The following is a 22481-nucleotide window of genomic DNA, read 5'->3' on the forward strand; positions in this document are numbered from 1 at the left end:
TATGAGCATCCTTTTACAATAGTAACCATATAAATGTAATTAACATGGTGTCCTTGCATAATGCAGGGTTCCTTGTTGCATTAGCTAAAGTGTTTGAGTCAAATATCTGCTAATGTATGCAGTATGATCATCTTGTGACCTATAAATTAACAGCAACATTGAGCAAAAAGGCGGAAGGTGAATGTCTTGATCAGATTTGATTAAGAGTATGTTAAAATTTCTCGTAATTTGCAAACTGAACACAACTGAACGGAATGGAGCAGCTTCACAGATCTAGACTGAAAGGAAGAGCTACAAACAGAAACAGGTGACCACGTATCAGACACTAAGCAGACGAATGGCAGCTTAGCTTGCAAATGTTTACTCCACATCCACCCCAATGTACAGGCTGCAGCAGTCGTTACCTTTATCCCAGGAAGTCCAGGAAGCCCAGGAAGACCTGGTTCACCCTACACAGGAAAATTACAAAACATTATAGAAGCGTGTTCAGCTGCCTCAAGACTTTTGTTTAGCTCCATCTCACCAGTAACTCAACAATATCCAAACCACGATTCAATTGGTAACAAATACAAATATGTCCTTTGTTTTTCCATTTCAGTCAAAGCTGTATGACTTTATAAGCTATTCAATGAAAAACATTTTAAATGCAGCGTTAAAATGGCAAAGTCTTGTAAAGATTTTCACATTTCCTCAATTTTATGTGAAGTCACAGGACTAGGGCACTAGGTGGCACCATATATTAAAATACTGCCCATTCACATCTGGGGCCTAGATTTAAATGCTGTCAAGATGGAGAGGATAAAAGTTTCCTCCTGATGACTACTATTAGGGGATCTTACAGCAAACAAGCTTTAGCAGATTCTACCCAGGTCCCAATGGACGTGAACTCCCACCATTCAGTTACCCTCTCAGTGGAACTAATCAGCACTGAGTAAAATCTGGCTTCGTCACTGGATGAAAATCACATCATGTGCAAAGCAAACTGATGTACAGCCTTAACCTCATGCACTGCTGCTGATGATTCAACCTCATTTATCACGATTTACACTTTGGAGGATGTAAGTCAGGGATTAATAGCAAACACTACTATCAGATCTTGATTGCTGCCAGAGGAAATACAGCCACTTGCCGAATGGAAGACTGACTTATACTCAAGTCTTTGTTAACTGAGTAACTTTTAAAATTTTCTTTCTTCCTCTCCTCAAGGTCTTGATTCTTGCTGTATGTTGGATGCACCAAGTATAACAGCTGGCCTTAGCAGAATGTACATTCCTATTTAATATGTGAACTTAGATATGATGTATCCACGGATTGTTTCACTGTGAAGGTATAGTTGGGTCTAATCTTTACCTTATTTGATGCCCCAATATGCATCCTTCCTTGCAATGAATACTAGTCAGTAATCAGGAAAGGAAACATATCTTATTTTTTCCCATTCTTTGGACCAAAGAAGCCAAAGTCAATTGTTACGTAATGTTGCTGTCTCTAGCTGACCATCAGCTAACTCAGCCTAGCTGAGGGTATTTAACCTCCTGATCGGTATGATTCAGAATCATATTACATGGTGACTTACTGAATCGATAAGGGATCACTTCGGCTTTTGATAAATTTATTTGTAAAATACGCCGTAATTTGATGAATCCACTGACTCTTTCATTCAGTGTAGGTCTGTCTAAAAGGTTTCTGTTTCTGTGTTCCAAAAAGGCATTACTCGTTTAAGAAAATGTGTCTTTTAAAATAGGAAGAAAATAGTTTGTTGTCTATGCATCACACAAACATACTAGAATCTTTCAAATATAACATAATTTTAAGATTCAATAGATAAGATTCCAGCACACACTGCAACATCAAATGACTCAAACATGTGCTGATTTCTAAATGACCAGTGGAATGCCGAACATACCACATTGATTAGCTGATGTGAAAGTTCATGAAAGTTCAGTCACTGACGCTAGACTGTTCTTTTTGTGATTATATTCCCGCTAAAACTATGAATAACTCCAGCAATGTTGTCACTAATGTGCATTGCAACTGCTGTCTACAATCTGTCTACAAAGCATGAAATAGTGATCAGCATCTAAAAGAGAATGATAGATTCATGTCTTGAATGTGATTTTTCATCAAACCTAGTGACTAGGAGTCTTACCTGAACTGTTAACCTCGCTTTCCTGTTTCAGTTGCTGACTGAAGTGCAGCACATTTCCAGCAGTTTCTGTTCCTTTTCATTTCAGACTTTCAGTGTTTATGTTTTTTTGTTTAAATGTCTGTTATCTGAACTGTTTTATACAAGCTCTGTGTTAAAGCGTGCTGGACAAACATGGGAAATGCTGCTCTATTTTGCTCTGCTTCTATTTACTGCACAAGACACATATTTTTATATATATATGCACAGACAGTCACAACAATGGGGGAGGTGGCTTAAAATACCCTATACCTATAGGATAACATGATCACAAATTTAGTGCATCTGCTTAGCTAATGAGAAATCATTTATAGCATAGTGATAACAAGAAAATATTGAATAGGTCAAGTGAAAAAGAGTTGTATAAAAACAAGTCAGAAAATCATACAGTACTGATGAAATTATATATTTTTAAGGAAGAAACATATGTAGTTTAGCTTTCAAAATTGTTACAACTCTTCAGAAATGCGTTTTCTTCTTTTAAAGCACCAAGCATCAAATACTGGTTAATTTGCTGATGGGTAGTGCTAAAGATTAACAGGAAAGTATTTTGGATCATAATTAGACTCAGAAGGTGAGCTGACTTTTTAAAATTCTTTTTATGGGATGTGGGCATAGTTGGCAATGCCAACATATGTTGCTTATTCCTGATAGTTCTTGAACTCAGTGCTTATTAAGCCACTTTAGGGGAAAGTTAAGAGTCAACCACATTAATGGGGGTCTGGAGTCATATGTAATTCAGGAGTAAGGATGGAAAATTTCCTTGCTAAAGGACATTAGTGAACCAGATGTTTCTTTTTGAAAAAAAACTGACAATAATTTCATGTTTACCACGATTACCTAGACTAACGTTACATTCCGGATTTATCAGCGGAATCTAAATTCCGCCGGCTGTCATGGTTGGATTTGAAGCCATGACCCTCGAGCTTTAGCCTGGACCTATGGATTACTAGTTCGGTCATGAACTGCAGCAAGGTCAACAAAAAGCAGCAGATTGGGCTTGGTGCATCCCTCAGGACTGAGAGCTCAGAAAGAGATGTCACTTCAGAGATGCGGCCATGTTGAACTGGGTTTTGAGGTAAGTAGAAAGATGATATAACCTATGCCAAACAGAAATCAGGGTTGGCTCACACTTCAACTACTTGTCAGTCAAACTGACACTGGCAGACTCCTGGCTGAGCACAGGAATAGGCTGTCATTTGGGATAATTATACAAGAGAGGGTAATATTAGAAAATGAGAATAAGACATTGAAAAATAAGCCAACAGCATAACATGCAAACTACAAAATTCTTTGCTATAAATGGAATCGATCCATTTGTATGTGTTAAGGGTTTGTTACGGATTTTGTAAGAGTGAATTCTGACTTTATACAATATTGAAATCGGGTAATTGTGAGCCGGCAGCTTCTTTCAAATCTCCATATAATTTCCACTGCAATTCCTGGAATGTAAAATTGGAAGAACTGTAAAGCATTCAGCTGATTTGTTATCTATTACTTCCTCTTGTCCAAAGGACCCCCAATTATTCCTTCATGAAGGAAGATCTTTTCATTGTAACCTAACAGAAAAAAAATAATGAAATACCAACTTGCAAATGGATAGTTTTGGTATTCAGTTATTCCAACATCTGACTTCAGCTTGGTGTTTGGCACATAGCATTTAATTCCCTTGAATTCCCAAAAGCTTACAACTCCCAGATTTGTCTTGAAAGAGACTATAGGATTGAATGTCACTTTGCAATCTTTGAATAACAAACACAATTTTACTGGTGATAGCTGATGAGTGGCTAAGTTACTAGATGGGTTTATAACTAACAATTTAGCACAACAACAGTATTACTTATTTCCCTTGCAGGATAATATAAGCTTGATCACTAATTTAAAAAGCAATAATTAAGAAAATGTATGTCAATCACCAAAGAAATATCAGGGAAGGATTTACATGTATTCAAACACCTTTTACTATTTTCAGACCTATATAGGTGACTGGTACAACACAGATGAGAAACAGATCATTAGGAAGTTTAGTGTTTAGTGGAGCATTCAGGGTTAGAGCAGCCTAAGGCAACATCATCAAGCGTATTAGTAAGAGCATCACAATCGATTAATTGCCATATTCCTAACTATTTAATAGACTGTCTACCTCTGGGTGTTGATTGAAAAGCTATGTCAGCAAGTCCCTGTAAAATCTGCCCTTATTCTGTTTTCTATCTCGATAATCAGCAGATACAAGAGCAATACAGAAAGTAAGTTAATTACTGCCCAAAGATTATCCCATTTATAAATGCATATTACAGATATTGAAAGTAAAAATGATCAAAAAGCAGTCTCATTCTTCCTTCTTTTGCTGTTACCTTTTGTCCCTGATGCCCAGGTTGACCTGGTTCACCCTGGAGAGGAAGGAGAGAAAGGAAATATACCATTCACCCAACAAATTGAGTAACCAGTAATCATTCAACAAAGTTCAGAGCTAACAATAAATAGAACCTAGAGCATAATAACAAGGACCAATCTAACCTTGATTCCAGCAGCTGATGATCCAGGGTCACCCTAGTTACAAGCAAAAGGGAAAAAGAAAGCAAATACTCATTAATTTTGCAAGTAATAGTAAAACTGCTGTAGAAAACATTTCCCAGACAATCATTTCAATTTCATTGCACTTTGTGGGATCTGGCTGGGTACATATTAGTTGCTATATTTGCTGACAATAGGAATACACTGTAGGTCATTGGCTGGGAAGTGATTTGGGATCTTTTCGACACATAAGGTGCTACATAAATGTAAATCTTCTTTTCCACACAGTTGCCCTCTTCGATATGAATGCTTAGATAGTTTCATAGCTCTGGATTTCAACAGCGCAACTACCAATGACACTTCTTCATAAAGTATAAAAAAGGCATTTGGATTGGGGGCATGATGGGCAATTCTCTGGTGTGGAATGATGCACCTGATGGTCCAACTGAAAACTGTGGAGACGATCCAGTGGTGGCCGGCAGAACTGTCTAACATCCTGGGACTTCATCCTTTGCTAATGTCCACCTGCCTTGAGAAAATATTACGGTAGATGAAAGTTACATGCCCCTGCCAATGCACATTCAGTAAATTGGGTCATTTTCAGGTGGGTCTTCTGTTGAATTGTATTTATAAAGTATGTATCACAATCAAATAGACCTCTGTGTCAGCAAACACTGATGGTTTGAAAGGAGAACTTGAATTATGTGCAAATCCATACTTTCAATGATGGTATTCAAACAAGGAAAGATGCTTCATACAATGGTCATCATGAGTAAACATTTACCATACAACAAATATCATGGAAAACTCCTTCACCTGAAATATTTCATTGCCCTAAAAATTATTATTAAAAGTTTACAAAGAATGATTAATTTGCACATCAAGATGCAGATTCATAGTACCGGGGAATAGAAAACTTTCCGATTACATCTCAGAGTTTCCAGTTCAAATATAATATAGCTATAGGTAATGTCAAGCTCCCTTCATTCTGTTCTAAAATGGAAACCACTGCAGGAAAAGTTCAGAAAAACCATCCTTTTCTGCTCTGAGACTGTTAACCAGCATCAAATCGGGTAAGTGTCATATTGTGGAACTATGCTGTTAAAAATTGGCTTCAAAATTCCGAACTCCACTTCACGAGTGTTTGAACGTAGACACAGAAAATAGGCTTTCACTCCATCTGTCTGGCTGATTGCCACTCTACATACTTGAGATGAAGAACAGATTACTGCGTACATAAAACATTATATGGAATACTGTACTCAACAATAACAGGGTGAATTTCTAATACCAGTTATAGTTGGAGCCAGTAGTTGCTGAAGAATTCCAATTGAATTGAGTTAATCCAAATGTTTAAAGATTTTTCTGCCTGGACTGGTTTATTTTGAACAACTTCAGCAACAATTTCAAGGTTAGTGTCTCACAAAAATAAGAGTTGTCATTGAAAGACTTATTTAGAATGGATTGTTTTATACTCATATAAACACACCTACACTATTCCAAACTAAGAGTAATAGTCATAGAGTCAAGCAAACAGATGCTTCGGTGTAACTCGTCTATGCTAACCAGATATCCTAAATTAGTTGAGTCCCATTTGCCAGCATTTGGTCTATATCCCTCTAAACCCATCCTTTTCATATACCCATTCAGATACATTTTAAATGCTGTTAATTGTACCAACTTCCACCAGTTCCTCTGGCAGCTCATTCCACACGTGCACCCCTCTGTGTGAAAAAGTCATCCCTTAGGTCAGTTTTAAAACTTTCCCCTCTCAACTTAAACCTATGCCCTCTAATTTTGGTCTTCTCTACCCTGTGGGAAAGACTGTGACTATTCACCCTATCCATGCCCCTTGTGATTTTATAAGCCTCTAAGAAAGATCACCCTTCAGCCTCCAAAGTTCCAGGGAAAACAGCCCCAGCCTATTCAGCCCCTCCCTATAGCTCAAATCCTCCAACCCAGGCAACATCCTTCTCGATCTTTTCAGGTTTAACAACAACTTTCCTCGAACCGGGAGACCAGACTTGAATGCATTGTATTGCATTGTAACAACTAGTATTTGCAGACAACATAATAAAGCATCCCAACATGTTTAACAGGAACATTTGGGCAAAAGATGGTACTGAATGTATGCCTGAAAATTCAGTTTTTAGTTTCAAGTATTTCTCATCCTGGGATACAAACATCATTTTAATTTGTACTGTTTATACTATTGTTGGAATTTCACTACATGAACATACAAATTAGGAGTTAAAGTAGGCCTCACTGCCCCACCACTAAATAAGACTAGGGCTGATCAGACTATTCCACATTCCCACTTCCCCTGATAACCTTTCACCCGTTGGGTAAGCAAGAATTTGTCAAATTCTACATTAAAAATATCAAGGAAGGATGTAATAAAGACTCATGACTTTTTGTGAGAAGAAATTTCTCATCACCTCTGTCTTAAATGGGTGACGCCTTATTTTGGAACAGTGACCCTTAGTTCTTGATTCTTCTACAAGAGTAAACACCCTGTCCACATTCACCTTGTCAATGCCCTCAGGATCTTATGTTTCAACTAAGTTGCCTCTTACTCTTCTAAAGTTGACAGGATACAAGCATAACCTATCTAATCTTTCCTTATAATACAATCCTTCACCCTGGTATTAAACTGTTAACTTTATTTACACAGCTTCCAATGCAATGATTTCCTTCCTTGAATCAAGAGAACAATATGGCAGAGTAGTCCAATATGGTCTCACCAATGCCCTCCATAACTGAAGCATAATCTCCATAATTCTATATTCAATTGTCCTTGCAATGAATTAGAACATTCTATTAGCTTCCCTAATTACTTGCTATACCTACCCACTGTTTCTGACTCATGGACCAAGCCATCCAGATCCCCTTGCATCACAGATCTCTGCAACCTCCCACCATTTCTATCAAACGCTTTTACTCTTTTTATCATAATGGACAATTACATATTTTCCCACATGATACTCTGTTTGCCATATTTTACACCCAGTAATTTAATTTATCTACTTCCCTTTGTATCATCCTTATGAAGTCATTGGAATTTCTTTTCTTACTAGTCTGTGAGTCAACAGCAAATTTAGCAACCCTACCTTTAGTTCCTTCGCCCAAATTACTTATGCAAATTGTAACAAAGTTGAGGCTTGATTCTTGTAGCAGAACAATTGTTAGATCTTGTAAATAAGAAATGATCCATTTGTGCCTACCTTCTGGTTCTTAACGAGAATTAGATTAGATTAGATTCCCTATAGTGTGGAAACAAGCCCTTCGGCCCAACCCGTCCACACCGACCCTCCGAAGAGCAACCCATCCAGACCCATTTCTCTCTGACTAATGCACCTAACACTATGGGCAATTTAGCATGGCCAATTCACTTAAGCTGCACATCTTTGGATTGTGGGAGGAAACCGGAGCACCCAGAGGAAACCCACGCAGACACGGGGAGAATGTGCAAACTCCACACAGACAGTCGCTGAAGGCTGGAATCAAACCTAGGACCCTGGTGCTGTGAGGCAGCAGTTCTAATCACTGAGCCACTGTGCCATCAACTTTTTATCTATTCTACTATGTTACCTCTTACTCTGTGAACTTTTATTTCTTACACGAGTCTTTGAGGTGCCACCTTCTGGAAATCTACTAGAAGATGACGAGATGTGTATCGAATGTCTTGTCAGTTACATTTCAAAGAAGCTGGCTGCATGTCAACAAAAAATATTCAATGGTTGAGACACTGACAATGAATCTTAAATCGGCACTATATCATTTTGAAGTAATCATCACTAACCATGTGAAAGAAGCTGTTATTTAAAATGGGCCAAAACCTTTTGGTTTTTGAAAAATTAGTTTTCCAAAGGTATAATTTGAAAATTTTCTTGAGTCTTAAAAAGAATATTACAGTGGATACTTTATCGAAAATACACATGAAGGAAATGGAATGCTGTGATGTCCATGGACTTATTTAAGAATTATGGTTGCTGGGTAACTCATTGTATGTTTAATATCAACAGAACAAGTTTTAATTTGACACAGTTAGAATGTCAAGAAAAGCTTTGATGGGTAAGAAAAACGTCTCTTAAAGACAGTTCCACAATTTTTTTTGGGTGGGGGAAGAGGGTCTGATGTAAGTTGTGTGACTTATATAGCTTAATATATTTATTCTTGAGTTTGGATTTTGAGCTGGTGGCATGTGGGTTTTGTCTGTGTGTGATTTTTGAAGTGATTTAATAATTTTTCTGAATTTCTGAAGCCATGGTTTTAAATCAGTGTGTGACAAGATAGCATGTGAGTCAGGCTCTCCTGGATAATGTGAATTGGTTTGAATGAAGTTTATGATCAGAGAGAATAAACATGGAAAGGCCAGCTGTTGGTTTACGATAATCATGACTTGAATTTTTGCTTAGAAAGAGTTCATAGTTTGGAAAGCTTTTGGGGGCAGTTTACAAAAGACTTGGCTGGAGTTCGATATGAAAAAAAACCGAGGCTTCTGGAGAAAGTAAAATGTTCAGAACTGTTAGAAAATAGGATACTTTAGTGTGAAATGCATAGGTTTAAATTCCAGACCAGAAGTGCTTAGTTAGAAATCCAAAAGGGTTATTTGAAGCTAAGCATGTTTAAGTTTGGTTGTGTGAATACTCATTTCATTTGTGTAATAAAATCCTGTTATTAAGACTAAATCTGCAGTATTCTGCCATATCTTTTAGTGAAATAACACAATGATAAATTAAAGAAAACCAAAATATAATCCATCATGGAAGATTCTAATCTGGGATCTGACTTTTCCAGTAGCAACTTCAGCTGGGATTGTAACACTAATTGCTTGGAAAAATAATTAATCAAAGAATTAAAAATTAATAAACTGCAGATGCGTTTGCTGGGAATCAGTTCCACATACATATTGCTCCTATATAGGGGGAAAGAAAATCTCTCAATTTCTAATGAGGTGGTTTATATTGCACATATTTTCTAGATCTGATCCTGAACGATTATTATTTGTAAGGCAGAGGCTGCACTTATTTGACAGCTGTCTGCTATTTATGGTCATTGCAATTGATATTTGCTGTTATGATCATTTTTCAGTTCAAGTCTTTGCTCCACAAACCCTCAGGCACATCATGACCAAAGACAACCTTTGTACACACGATAATTCATAAATCTAATTTCAACTGCAAGATATTTGTTGTGAGAATCATCTGCAGAAAATCTCTAATTCTTGTCCCCATCACAGCAGGAATTAATTACACATAATACAGGCATGTGAGTTCATAGAGGTCACAGGCTGTTACAGGGGCTAAGGGTCATGGCTGTAAAAAGTTATTAATGATATTCTGGGATATAACACAGCGATCAATGAAGCATTGATAATTGTACAATGTTGGTAAGTGAACACACAGCCATTCACACACAAATGTATACATAAGTGTGTTGGCATCCTAAAGTCTCTCAATAAAATAAATGTAAATTTCGTAACATAAATAAATACAGCAATTATATGTCTAATGTAATGAGACAAAGATATTCTGAACATAAATTGCTGCAATAGTAACCTATATAAATGATTTGGATGAGAATTTAAGAGGTATGGTTAGGAAGTTTGCGGACGGACAGTGAAGAAGGTTATCTAAGATTACAAAGAGATCTTGGTCAATTGGGTCAATGGGCTGAGGAGTGGCAGATGGATTTAATTTGGATAAATGTGAGGTATTGTATTTTGGTAGAACAAACATGGGCAGGACTAATACAGTTAATGTTAGGGCCCAGGGTAGTGTTGTCAACAGGGAGACTAGGGATGCAAGCACATTGATCTTTGAAGTTTTGTCACTGGTACACAGGGTGGTTAAGACGACATTCAGCAGGCTTGCCTTCATTGCTCAGGCCACTGAGATAGGAGTTGGAACATCATGTTGAGATTGTACAGGATATTGGTGAGGCCACTTTTGGGGTACTGTGTACAGTTCTGGTTGCCCTGCTATAGGAACGATATTATTAAATTGGTGAGGTTTCAGAAAAGATTTACCAGGATGTTGCTGGTCTGGACGCTTTGAGTTATAAGGACAGACTGAATAGGCTGGGACTTTTTTCACTAGAGCACAGGAGGTTGAGGGGTGACCTTAGAGGTTTATTAAATAATAAATGTCAGAGATAACGTGAATAGCAACTGTCTTTTCCCTAGGGTAGGGGTGTTCAAAACTAGAAGGTGTATTTTTAAAGTGAGAGGTGAAAGATTCCAAAGAGATCTGAGAGACAATGTTTTCACACAAACCATGGTTTGTATATGGAATGAATGGCCAAAGGAAGTGGTAGGTGCAGGTATAGTTACAATACTTAAAAGGTTTTTGGATAGATATATGAACAGGAAAGGTTTAGAGGAATACGGGCCAAATGCAGGCAAGTGGGACTAGTTTGGTTTGGGGAACTTGGTCGGCATGGCTAAGTTGGAACAAAGAGTCTATTTCCATGTTGTATAACTTGATGACCATTATTCTGAGGTAGACAGAATTCCTGGAGAATGATACAACTGGGTGACAACACTGGTGCTTGCTAGGTGGCAGATGGGGGTAAGTGGTTTGAGGCTTCTATAGTCACAGATACTCTAAAAGGATAAAGTATCAAAATCAGAAATGAGCTGCTGTGGTTTGCTATATGCTCTGAACCTTTAGTATGGATTTTAAAATCATAGGAACCCAAGAACAGGAGCAGGTCATTCAACTCCTTGAGCCTGCTCAGTTCCAATCTCTCAGTCTTCAGTCAATGTGCCAGGTCAACACTGAAGTCCACTACAACAAGTACATGTGAAGAATAGGGAAATCTTCTTTCAGCTATGTAGGGTGTTGGTGAGACAGGACCTGGGATACTTTGTACAGTTGGGTCCCTGTATTTGAAAAAGGATTTGTTGGCATTGAAGGCAGTTAAAAAAGGCGGTTCACTAGGCTGATGAGGGGGGCTGACATATCAAGAATTGCAAAATAATTTAGGCCTTTATTCATAGGAGTTTAGGTGAATGAGGTGTAGCCTCATTAAAATATGTAAGACTTTAAGGCAGTTTGACAGGGTGAATGTTGAGAAAATGTTTCCACTACTGGGGAAGTTCCAAACTATGGGATATCATTACATAATTAAGGGAGACACGTTTAAAAGAATGTAAAAGACTTTCTTCTTGCAGATGGTAAGATGATAATGTCACCAGAGGCTGCTTTTTCACTGGAGTAAGGAAACTGGTGGTGAGTTTAACCTGAGGGTCACCACACCTCAGGCAAGAGTTGAGAAAATAGGACCTTCAGAGTGAGATCAGCCAATGCGGGAATTGAACTAACACTGTTGGTATTGCTCTGTTACTGTCCAGCCAACTCAGTTAACCATGAACATCAGAAGGCCTTCAACCCAGAGAGTTGTGGAGACTAAAACAGAAGTTGCTGGAAAAGCTCAGCAGGTCTGGCTGCATCTGTGAAGAGAAATCAGAGTTAATGTTTTAAGTCTGAACTAATTCTGAGGAAGGGTAGCCAGGTCGGAAATGTTAACTCGGATTTCTCTCCACAGAAGCTGTCAGACTTACTGAGCTTTACCAGCAACTTTTATTTTTGTTTCTGATGTACAGTATCTGCAGTTCTTTCAGTTTGTAGTTGTGGAGACTAGATCAGTGAAAGAATTTAAAGAGGATTTTTGCAATATCGAGGAGATAAGGGCTGAGCACTGGCACAAGAAAAAAAAGAGTTGAGGCCTGGGCAGATCAGTCATGGCAAGGGGCTGAATGGCCTACTCCTGCCCTATGTTCTTACAATCACCACAGGAATCCTACTGATGTCTGAAAGCGGAACAGCATAACCGACAAACAGCATTCCTGCAGTTTGTTTCTTCTGCACAAATCTCTGAGGTCCATACGTGGCAGCGGCACCTGGAACAAGAAGTCAATGCTCCAGACGGATCCTCGGAGGGGCTGCATTACGTTTGGAGACAAACGTTCTCTAAACGTAAAGACCAAATGGTACGTAGAAAGAATGTGGGATATCCACCAATCCTCAGACATGAAGAGCACGCTTACTTCCTTTCGGTGTTGTTAGACAATCATTAGCCCAAACACTCATGGGCAAACTCCACTTCAAGCCAAAAATAGAGGGAAACATATGAAGACATGGAGGCAGGCAGTGCTCACTAGATACACATTTTGAAGAACTCCTTAACTGAGACTCTATCATTACCTCAAGTGCCCTCCATCCTCCCTCCACTGTCCAACATTCAATCCAACTCAGTGTCATCACTACCCTGGTCCAGAATAAAGCTGAAAAACCATTTGATAGCTGATGGAATCCTTGCTGAAATTGTGAATCACAGTGGAAATACAGTCCAGACATAGCTGTACAACTGTAGGAAGCAGAGTACATGCTGGATTCAAGAAGCAAACATATCCATTTGTAATAACTACAGAGGAATCTCCCTGCTGTCTTCCACAGGGAAGATTCTTCTCAATCATCCCCTTCCAATGGCTGAGAAGCTCCTTTCAGAGTCACTCCTTTCAGTTTTTGCCATTCATGAGCCACGGTCATGATCTTCACTGTGAGGCAAATCCAAAAACTGCAACTAGCAGCAGTAACTGCTGTACAGAGTTTGTAAACTTCTCAAATGCCTTTGACTCTTTCAATCATTGAAAGCTCAAAGACCATCTCCCAAATTAGGATGCTCTCAGAAATGTGTCACCATCCTCCATAATGGTGCATAGGCTGTGATCCACATCAACAGAACCACCCTGACCCTACCTCAGTATAAGCAAGGCTTGTATCAATTCTCTTCTTGGTTTTCTTCACTGCAATGCTGCACCTCTCCTCCAGCAGGTTATCCACAGGCAGGAGATAATTTACAGAGCAGATGGAAAACTAGTTGACTGACACTGCCTACAATCTAAAACTAAAATCCTCCAACCTCAGTCAGAGAGATTGTTGATATCTTCTCTGAGGCAGCTGAGAAAATGGGCCTCTCACCAAACACGCACAAAACTAAGGTCTTATCATATATTTTATTGTTTATTGTAACTGGTTAATATTCACTAATAAAAGTATAACTTGTTCTCCTTCAAATTAGCCTCAGGGTTTTTAATAGTTATCTGAACAAGTTGAAGAGGAGCATTTTGTTTCAACAAAGGACGATATCTCCAACAGTACAGCACTCACTGAGAACGATATTGAATGGCCAGTCTAGAGAATGTGCTCTGGTCTGAGCCAGAGGTGACAGTGTCACTAGTTGTATTTGTTCTATTAAGACAACACTGCAAGTAGATTATAGAAGTTATCAACATCCAAATAAAACGTATCTCTGTTGAATTAGCCACAGAAAGGGAAGGCTGGTAGGTATAGAGAATGCTGGATGACTAAAGAAATGGAGGGTTTGGTTAAGAAAAAGAAGGAAGCATATGTCAGATATAGGCAGGATAGATCGAGTGAATCCTTAGAAGAGTACAAAGGAAGTAGGAGTATACTTAACAGGGAAATCAGGAGGGCAAAAAGGGGACATTAGATAGCTTTGGCAAATAGAGTTAAGGAGAAGCCAAAGGGTTTTGACAAATACATTAGGGACAAAAGGGTAACTAGGGAGAGAATAGGGCCCCTCAAAGATCAGCAAGGCGGCCTTTGTGTGGAGCCACAGAAAATGGGGAAGATACTAAATGAGTATTTTGCATCAGTATTTACTGTGGAAAAGGATATGGAAGATATAGAATGTAGGGAAATAGATGGTGACATCTTGCAAAATGTCCAAATTACAGGGGAGGAAGTGCTGGATGTCTTGAAATGCATAAAGGTGGATTAATCCCCAGGAGGAGCTGGCCAAAGTTCAATGGTTCAATACCTTAGCAGGGATGACAGTGGAGGAACAATGGCAGATATTTCTGTGTATAATGCAGAAGATGTAGGATCAGTTCATTCCAAAAAGGAAGAAAGATCCTGTGAGGAGGCAGTGGTGGCCGTGGCTGACGAGGGAATTTAAGAAATGTATAAAGTCAAAAGAGAAAAAGTATAACATAGCAAAGATGAGTGGGAAAATGGAGGACTGGGAAGCTTTTAAAGAACAACAGAGAATTACTAAGAAGGAAATACGCAGAGAAAAAATGAGGTATGAAGGTAAACTGGCCAAAAATATAAAAGGAGGATAGTAAAAGCTATGTGAAAGGGAAAAAAATGGTTAAGACTAAAATTGGGCCCTTGAAGACAGAAAAGGGGAATATATTACGGGAACAAAGAAATGGCAGAAGACTTGAATTGGTACTTCAGATCTGTGTTCACTGGGGAAGACACAAGCATTCTTCCTGAGGTAACAGTGGCTGAAGGACCTGAATGTAAGAGAATTTATATTTGCCAGGAATTGGTGTTGGAGAAACTGTGAGGTCTGAAGGCTGATAAGTCCCCAGGGCCTGATGGTCTACATTCCAGGGTACTGAAGGAGGTGGCTCTAGAAATCATGGATGCGTTGGTGATTATTTTCCAGAGTTCGATAGATCGATAGATTCAGAATCAGTTCCTGCAGATTGGAGGGTGGCTAATGTTGTACCACTTTTTAAGAAAGGAGCGAGAGAGAAAGCAGGAAATTATAGACCAGTTAGTCTGACCTCAGTGATGGGAAAGATGCTGGAGTCTATTATAAAGGATGAAATTATGACACATCTGGATAGCAGTAACAGGATAGGACAGAGTCAGCATGGATTTATGAAGGGGAAATCATGCTTGACTAATCTTCTGGAATTTTTTGAGGATGTAACTCTGAAGATGGACAAGGGAGATCCAGTGGATGTAGTGTACCTGGACTTTCAGAAAGCCTTTGATAAAGTCCCACATAGGAGGTTAGTGAGCAAAATTAGGGCATGGTATTGGGAGCAAAGTACTGACTTGGATTGAAAATTGGTTGGCTGACAGGAAACAAAGAGTAGTGATAAAGTTAGGTGAAGGGGCAGTACAAAGAGATCTGGGAGTTCTTGTACACCAGTCAATGAAGGCAAGCATGCAGGTACAGCAGGTAGTGAAGAAAGCTAATAGCATGCTGGCTTTCATAACAAGAGGCATAGAAGCAATGAGGTTCTTCTGCAGCTGTACAGGGCCCTGGTGAGACCGCACCTGGAATATTGTGTGCAGTCCTGGTCTCCAAATTTGAGGAAAGACATTCTGACTATTGAAGGTGTGCAGCATAGGTTCACGAGATCAATTCCTGGAATGGCGGGACTATCTTATGTTGAAAGATTGGAGTGACTGGGCTTGTATACCCTTGAGTTTAGAAGACTGAGAGGGGATCTGACTGAGACGTCAGAGATTATTAAAGGATTGGACACTCTGGAGGCAGGAAACATGTTTCCGCTGATGGGTGAATCCCGAACCAGAGGACACAGCTTAAAAATAAGGGGTAGGCCATTTAGGACAGCGATGAGGAGAAACTTCTACATCCAGAGAGTGGTGGCTGTGTGGAATGCTCTGCCCCAGAGGGCAGTGGAGGCCCAGTCTCTGGATTCGTTAAGAAAGAGTTGGATAGAGCTCTCAAGGATAGTGGAATCAAGGGTTATGGAGATAAAGCAGGAACAGGATACTGATTGAGGATGATCAGCCATGATCATAATGAATGATGGTGCAGGCTCGAAGGGCAGAATGGCCTACTCCTGCACCTATTGTCTATTATCTATTGTCTATTGACCTGATCAAGTGTACCCTAGAACTCTGTGGGAAGCTAGGGATGTGATTGCTGGGCCTCTTATTGAGATATTTGTGTCATCGATAGTCACAGGTGAGGTGCCGGAAGACTGGAGGTTGGCTAACGTTAGGCATTCGACAAGGTTCCCCATGGGAACTGATTAGCAAGGTTAGATTTCATGGAATACAGGAAGAACTAGCCATTTGGATACAGAACTGGCTCAAAGGTAGAAGACAGAGGGTGGTGCTGGAGGGTTGTCTTTCAGACTGGAGGCCTGTGACCAGTGGTGTGCCACAAGGATCGGTGCTGGGTCCTCTAATTTTTATCAATTACATAAATGATTTGATGCGAGCATAAGAGGTACAGTTAGTAAGTTTGCAGATGACACCAAAATTGGAGGTGCAGTGGACAGCGAAGAGGGTTACCTCAGATTACAACAAGATCTTGACCAGATGGGCCAATGGGCTGAGAAGTGGCAGATGGAGTTTAATTTAGATAAATGCGAGGTGTTGCATTTTGGGAAAGCAAATCTTAGCAGGACTTATACACTTAATGGTAAGATCCTAGGGAGTGTTGCTGAACAAAGAGACCATGGAGTGCAGGTTCACAGCTCCTTGAAAGTAGAGTTGCAGGTAAATAGGATAGTGAAAAAGGCGTTTGGTATGCTTTCTTTTATTGGTCAGAGTATTGAGCACAGGAGTTGGGGGGTCATGTTGTGGCTGTACAGGACACTGGTCAGGCCACTGTTGGAATATTGGGTGCAATTCTGGTCTCCTTCCTATCGGAAAGATGTTGTGAAACTTGAAAGGGCTGAGGGGTGACCTTATAGAGGTTTACAAAATTATGAGGGGCATGGATAGGGTAAGTAGACAAAGTCTTTTCCCTGGGGTTGGGGAGTCCAGAACTAGAGGGCATAGGTTTAGGGTGAGAAGGGAAAGATATAAAAGAGACCTAAGGGGCAACGTTTTCACACAGAGGGTGGTACGTGTGTGGAATGAACTGCCAGAGGAAGTGATGGAGGCTGGTACAATTGTAACATTTAAAAGGCATTTGGATGGGTATATGAATAGGAAGGGTTTGGAGGGATATGGGCCGGGTGCTGGCAGGTGGGACTAGATTGGTTGCGATATCTGGTCGGCATTGACGGGTTGGACCCGAAGGATCTGTTTCCTTGCTGTACATCTCTATGACTCTATGACATGATCTTCACTGTGAGGCAAATCCAAAAATTGCAACTCACTGCTGTAGAGTTGTAAACTTCTCAAATGCCTTTGACTCCTTCAGTCATTGAAAGCTAAATAATAAAAACATTGTGGGAAGGTTACTGTGGTGCAGCGATAGAGACCCTACCTCTGAGGCGGGAGTTCCACCTGCTCCAGAGATGTGCAATAACATCCCTGAACAGGTTGATTCGAAAAATATTGAAGTAACTGCACAGAGGCCAATATCCCGTAACCAAGTGACCCTTTATGTGTACAGTACATTGGCTGTAACCAGTTAGCTCGGAGTCAGTCTTTGAAGTAAACTGTCTCTCCTGCTGAGAGGAAGCTTGTGGCTGGTGTTGCCGCTCCTGCTGCTGTTTCAAATATGCAAACATTTTGTGGGGTTTCTCCACTTAGCTAATGAAAGGGGCTAGGAAACTTGTGTTTTATTGCTACAGTTAAGGTATATGTTCAGGAGAACCCCTTCAAAAATTCACCTCTATGTCAGAGATTTCTCTCTTTTAGCAGGTTTGATCTGAAAGAGTGAGATTCAAGGCGAAATGGATATGAAAAGTTGTTATTCATTAGTGGTTATACACATAGCCGCCTCTGGGTGTTATAGGGATGGAGCGCAAAAGCAAAAGAGCTAAAATATTATTAATGCATCTGTGAAGACCTGCTGTGTCATGCCCAAGAGTGGTTTCGTATACTGCACTCAGTCCACTGAGCACTCAACCACCTTCATTAAAAACAGCTTGTCCTTCCAAGAACAATTGTAATACTATATGTTCAGTTAATAAATGTCACCTGTACCTGCTCTTTTAGATTACTTTGATGTCTTTTAAAAGTGAAGTATTAACTATATCCAGCAGCAGATAATGGACTAACTTAACCCTGTCAGCATTAGATATCTATCTACAGCTTTTAAAAAACTCAGGACCCACAGCCTTGGGTCTTTGCTCCACCTGTTGAAGAGGATTTTGACATTGTCTCAATTTGAAGAAATGGGGTGATTTTATTATTATAAGTGGACGGCCTTCGATTCCAAAGGTTCAACAGAGTGCCTTTGCTCCTTGAGTACCTGACGACAGTGAAAGCATTCAAGATAAGGCTGAAGCATTCACAATAATGATCCATCTTTGCCTCTTCCAGTGGGCTTCAGCATCACTGATACCAGTCTTCAGCCAATTCAATTCATTACGTCTGATATCAAGAAACAGTTGGAGGCACTGGTAACTGTTGACGGGCCCTGACAACATTCCCGCAATAGTACTGAAGATTTGTGCTCCAGAACTTGCCACCCTCCTCGCCAAGCTGTTCCAGTACAGTGACAACAGTGTCATCGATCCAACAATATGGAAAGTTGCCCAGATATGTCCCTTATATAAAAGGCAGGTCAAATTCAACCTGGCCAATTACTGCCCCATCAATTTACTCTGGATTGTCAGTAAAGTGATGAAAGCTGTCATCAACAGTGATATCAGGCAGCACCTGCTCAGCAATAACCTGCTCAGTGATGCTCTGCTTGGGTTCCTCCAGGCTCACTCAACTCCTGACCTCATTACAGCCTTGGTTCAAACATGGACAAAAGAGCTGAATTCCAGAGGTCAGGTGAGAGTGACAGCCCTTGACACCAAGGCTGCATTCGACTGAGTGTGGTATCAAGGAGCCGTAGCAAAACTAGAATCAATGGGTATTGGGGCAAATCTTTCTGCTGGTGGGAGTTATACCTGGCACATAGGAAGATGGTTGTTGTTGGAGGTCAGTCATCTGAACTTCAGGAATCTCTGCAGGAGTTCCTCTCGGTAGTGTCCAGGGCCCTAACCATCTTCAGCTGCTTCATCAATGTCCCTCCCTCCATCATAAAGGTCAGAAATGGGGATGGTTGCCAATGATGGCACAATGTTCAGCACCACTTGGAACTCTTCAGGTACTGACGCAGTCCATGTTCAAATACAACAAAGCCTGGATAACCTCCAGGCTTCAACTGACAAGTGGTAAGTAACATTTGTGCCACACAAATGACAGTCAATCACTCTACATTTAATAGCATTACCATCACTGAATACCCCATTATCAGTCTCCTGAGAGCTATATTTGACTAGAAACTCATCTGGACTTCCCGTATAAATACAGTGGCTACAAGCTAATCCAGTAAATTATAGCCCTGTAAGCCTTACCTCAGTTTTTGGGAAATTATTGGAGAAGATTATTAAGGACTGGACTTACTTATATTTGGAAAAGAATAGATTTATTAGAGGGTTGGTGGGGGGGGAAGGAAGTCTAGTTTCACAAATATGATTGAGTTTTTTGAGCAAGTGATGAAGGTAATTGATTATGACAAGGCAGTGGATGTAGTCTATATGGACTTCAGTAAAGTATTTGACTAGGCCTCTCATGCTAGGCTGGTCCAGGAGATTAAGTGAGATGGGATCCACAGTGAGTGGGTAAGTTGGAATCAAAATTGACTTGGTCAGAGAACAGAAGGTAATTCCCGATGGGTGCTTGTCTAACAAGAGGTCTGTGATCAGTAATATTCCACAAGGAACACTAATATTTTTTAATAGATATAAATGATTTGGATGAAAATCTAGATAGTGTGATCAATAGGTTTGCAGACAATACAAAAATTGGTGGAATTGTATATAATGAGGACAGTTGCCAAGAGTTACAGCAGGATATAGATCTGTTGGAAAGTTGGGTGGAGAAATAGCAGATGGAGTTTAATCCAGCCAAGTGTATGCATTTTGGGAGGTCAAATACAAAAGGGAAGTGCACAGCAAATGGCAGGACCCTTGATATACTGAGGGAGGTAGGCTACAAGTTCATAGCTCCCTGGAAGTAGCAACACAATGGTGGTAAAGAAGGTGTGCCTCCATCAACTGGGGCAATGAGTATAAAAGTTGACGAGTCATATTTCAGCTGCATAAAACTTTAGTTAGGCCACATTTGGAGTACTGTGTATGGTTCTGGTCACCGTACCACAGAAAACTTGTGAAGGCTTTGGAAAGGGTGCAAAAGAGGTTCACGAGAATTTTCCCTGGATTGGAGTGTATTAGCTATAAGGAGAAGTTGGATTGTTTCACCAGAAAGTCAGAGGCTGAGGGGCAACCTAATAGAAGTATATACAATTACAAGAAGCATGGATCAAGTGAATAGTTGGATTATGTTTCCCAGGGTGGAAATGTTAAATAGTAGGATCCATAGGTTTAAGATGAGAGGGGTAAAGTTTAAAGGAGACATTTGAGGCAGCTTTTAAAAAATACATAGAAGGTGTTTGACGCCTAGAAAATGCTATGAGGGGAAGTAGTAGAATCATACACTAGTAATGTTTAAAAGGCATTTAGACAGACACATGAATAGGCAGGGGATACAGGGATATGACTCATGTGCAGCCAGATGGGATTAGTTTGGAATGGAATCATGGTTGGCACAGATATGATGGGCTGAAGGGCCCGTTCCTGTGCTGTACTGTTCTATGTTCTAAGAACAGATCATAGGTTAGGAATACTGTAGTGAATAATTCACCTCCAGACTCCCCAAAGCCTGTCCAGCATCTTCAAGGCCCAGGTCAGAAGTGTGATGGAATACTATCTACTTGTCTGGATGGATGCAGCTCCAACAACACTCAAGACGCTTGACACCATCCAGGACAAAGCAGCCCGCTTGATTGGCAGTACATTCACAAGCATCCACTCTCTTTAACACAAATGATCTGTAGCAGCAGAGTGTACTATCCTGCAGATGCACTGCAGAAATTCAAAGATCCTCAGACAGCACTTCCCAAACCCATGACCACTTCCATCTAGAAAGACAAGGGCATCAAATTTATGGGAACACCACAACTTGAATGTTCCCCTCCTAGTCACTCACCATCCTGCCTTGGAATATATTGCCATTCTTTCACTGTTGCTGTGTCAAATTCCTGGAATTCCCTCCCTAATGGCATATGGGTCAAGCTACAGCATCTATACGGTTCAAGAAGGCAGCTCACCAGGGATAACTAGGGATGGGCAATAAAGGCTGGCCGAGCCAACAATGCCCATGGCCAATGAATAAACATTAAAAAAAAGTTGTAACCTATATGTCTGCAAAAATCTGAGCACATCTTTGAACACATTCACAAACTAAACTGTAATATGCAGATCCCCTGCATTTTGACACTTTCTGGCCATACCTTCCTAGTTTTGATTGACCAGATTTGGAGTCAGGGTGTAGAACTTGACATTGTGACATACACAATGGACGATAGCAAGTCCATTTTGTGTTCCCTCGGTATATTCCTGATGAAGAGCTATTAGGAATGCTATCCTCAGCAATGTCCCCTTCTATTTCTCTTCTTAGACTGATTTAATACTGTTTGCTACAAATGGCACAATACAGGGACAGATATGTAACATTTTTACAACTGAGCTTCCAGTATTCAATGCTTCCCTATGGCTGCTTCTGAGGTGAGGCGTGATGCTTCCGAGGCGAGGCGAGAAACTTCCTCATATGAAACGATCCTGGCACACATTAGAAGTACCTTGAGCATACTGACATGGATGGGGTCAGTTGGCTCAGTTGGCTAGATGGCTGGTTTACAATACAGTGTGGGGTTAATTCCTGCATTAGCTGAAGATACCACAAAGGACTTTGCTGCTCAATGTTAGCCCTCATCTTAGGTAGGGTAAACCGTCATCAACATTCGCTCACTGGTGAGAGGGCAGTCTAATGGTTCAGTAGGAGGACAATGGTGGCTTTACCTTTTACTGACAAAGAAAAATCAATATTTTCTTCTTGCTCTATTGATGAATCCTGAGAGAATCATTTTCACAACCTTCCACTGAGTTTTAATATCCTTGCACCAGTCATGATCTTCACAAGTACATATCATTTCCTTATAATCAAGGTATTGAGTTGCTAATCTA

The 22481-nt window shown here is 40.2% G+C and overlaps 1 protein-coding gene across 1 annotated transcript in view; it reads right to left on the reverse strand.

The window, feature by feature from the left end:
• LOC140459775 (uncharacterized) overlaps window positions 1-22481 on the reverse strand; it is a 243750-nt gene that overhangs the window by 114496 nt on the left and 106773 nt on the right. Inside the window, exons 12-14 of the mRNA XM_072554326.1 lie at window positions 4700-4732; window positions 4537-4572; window positions 405-449 (exon numbers count right to left, since the gene is read on the reverse strand). Coding sequence (XP_072410427.1) covers window positions 405-449; window positions 4537-4572; window positions 4700-4732 — 114 coding nt within the window. The remainder of the gene's footprint in view (window positions 1-404; window positions 450-4536; window positions 4573-4699; window positions 4733-22481) is intronic.

This window comes from Chiloscyllium punctatum, chromosome 1 (assembly GCF_047496795.1).
Source record: "Chiloscyllium punctatum isolate Juve2018m chromosome 1, sChiPun1.3, whole genome shotgun sequence".
NCBI classification, from domain to species: domain Eukaryota; kingdom Metazoa; phylum Chordata; class Chondrichthyes; order Orectolobiformes; family Hemiscylliidae; genus Chiloscyllium; species Chiloscyllium punctatum.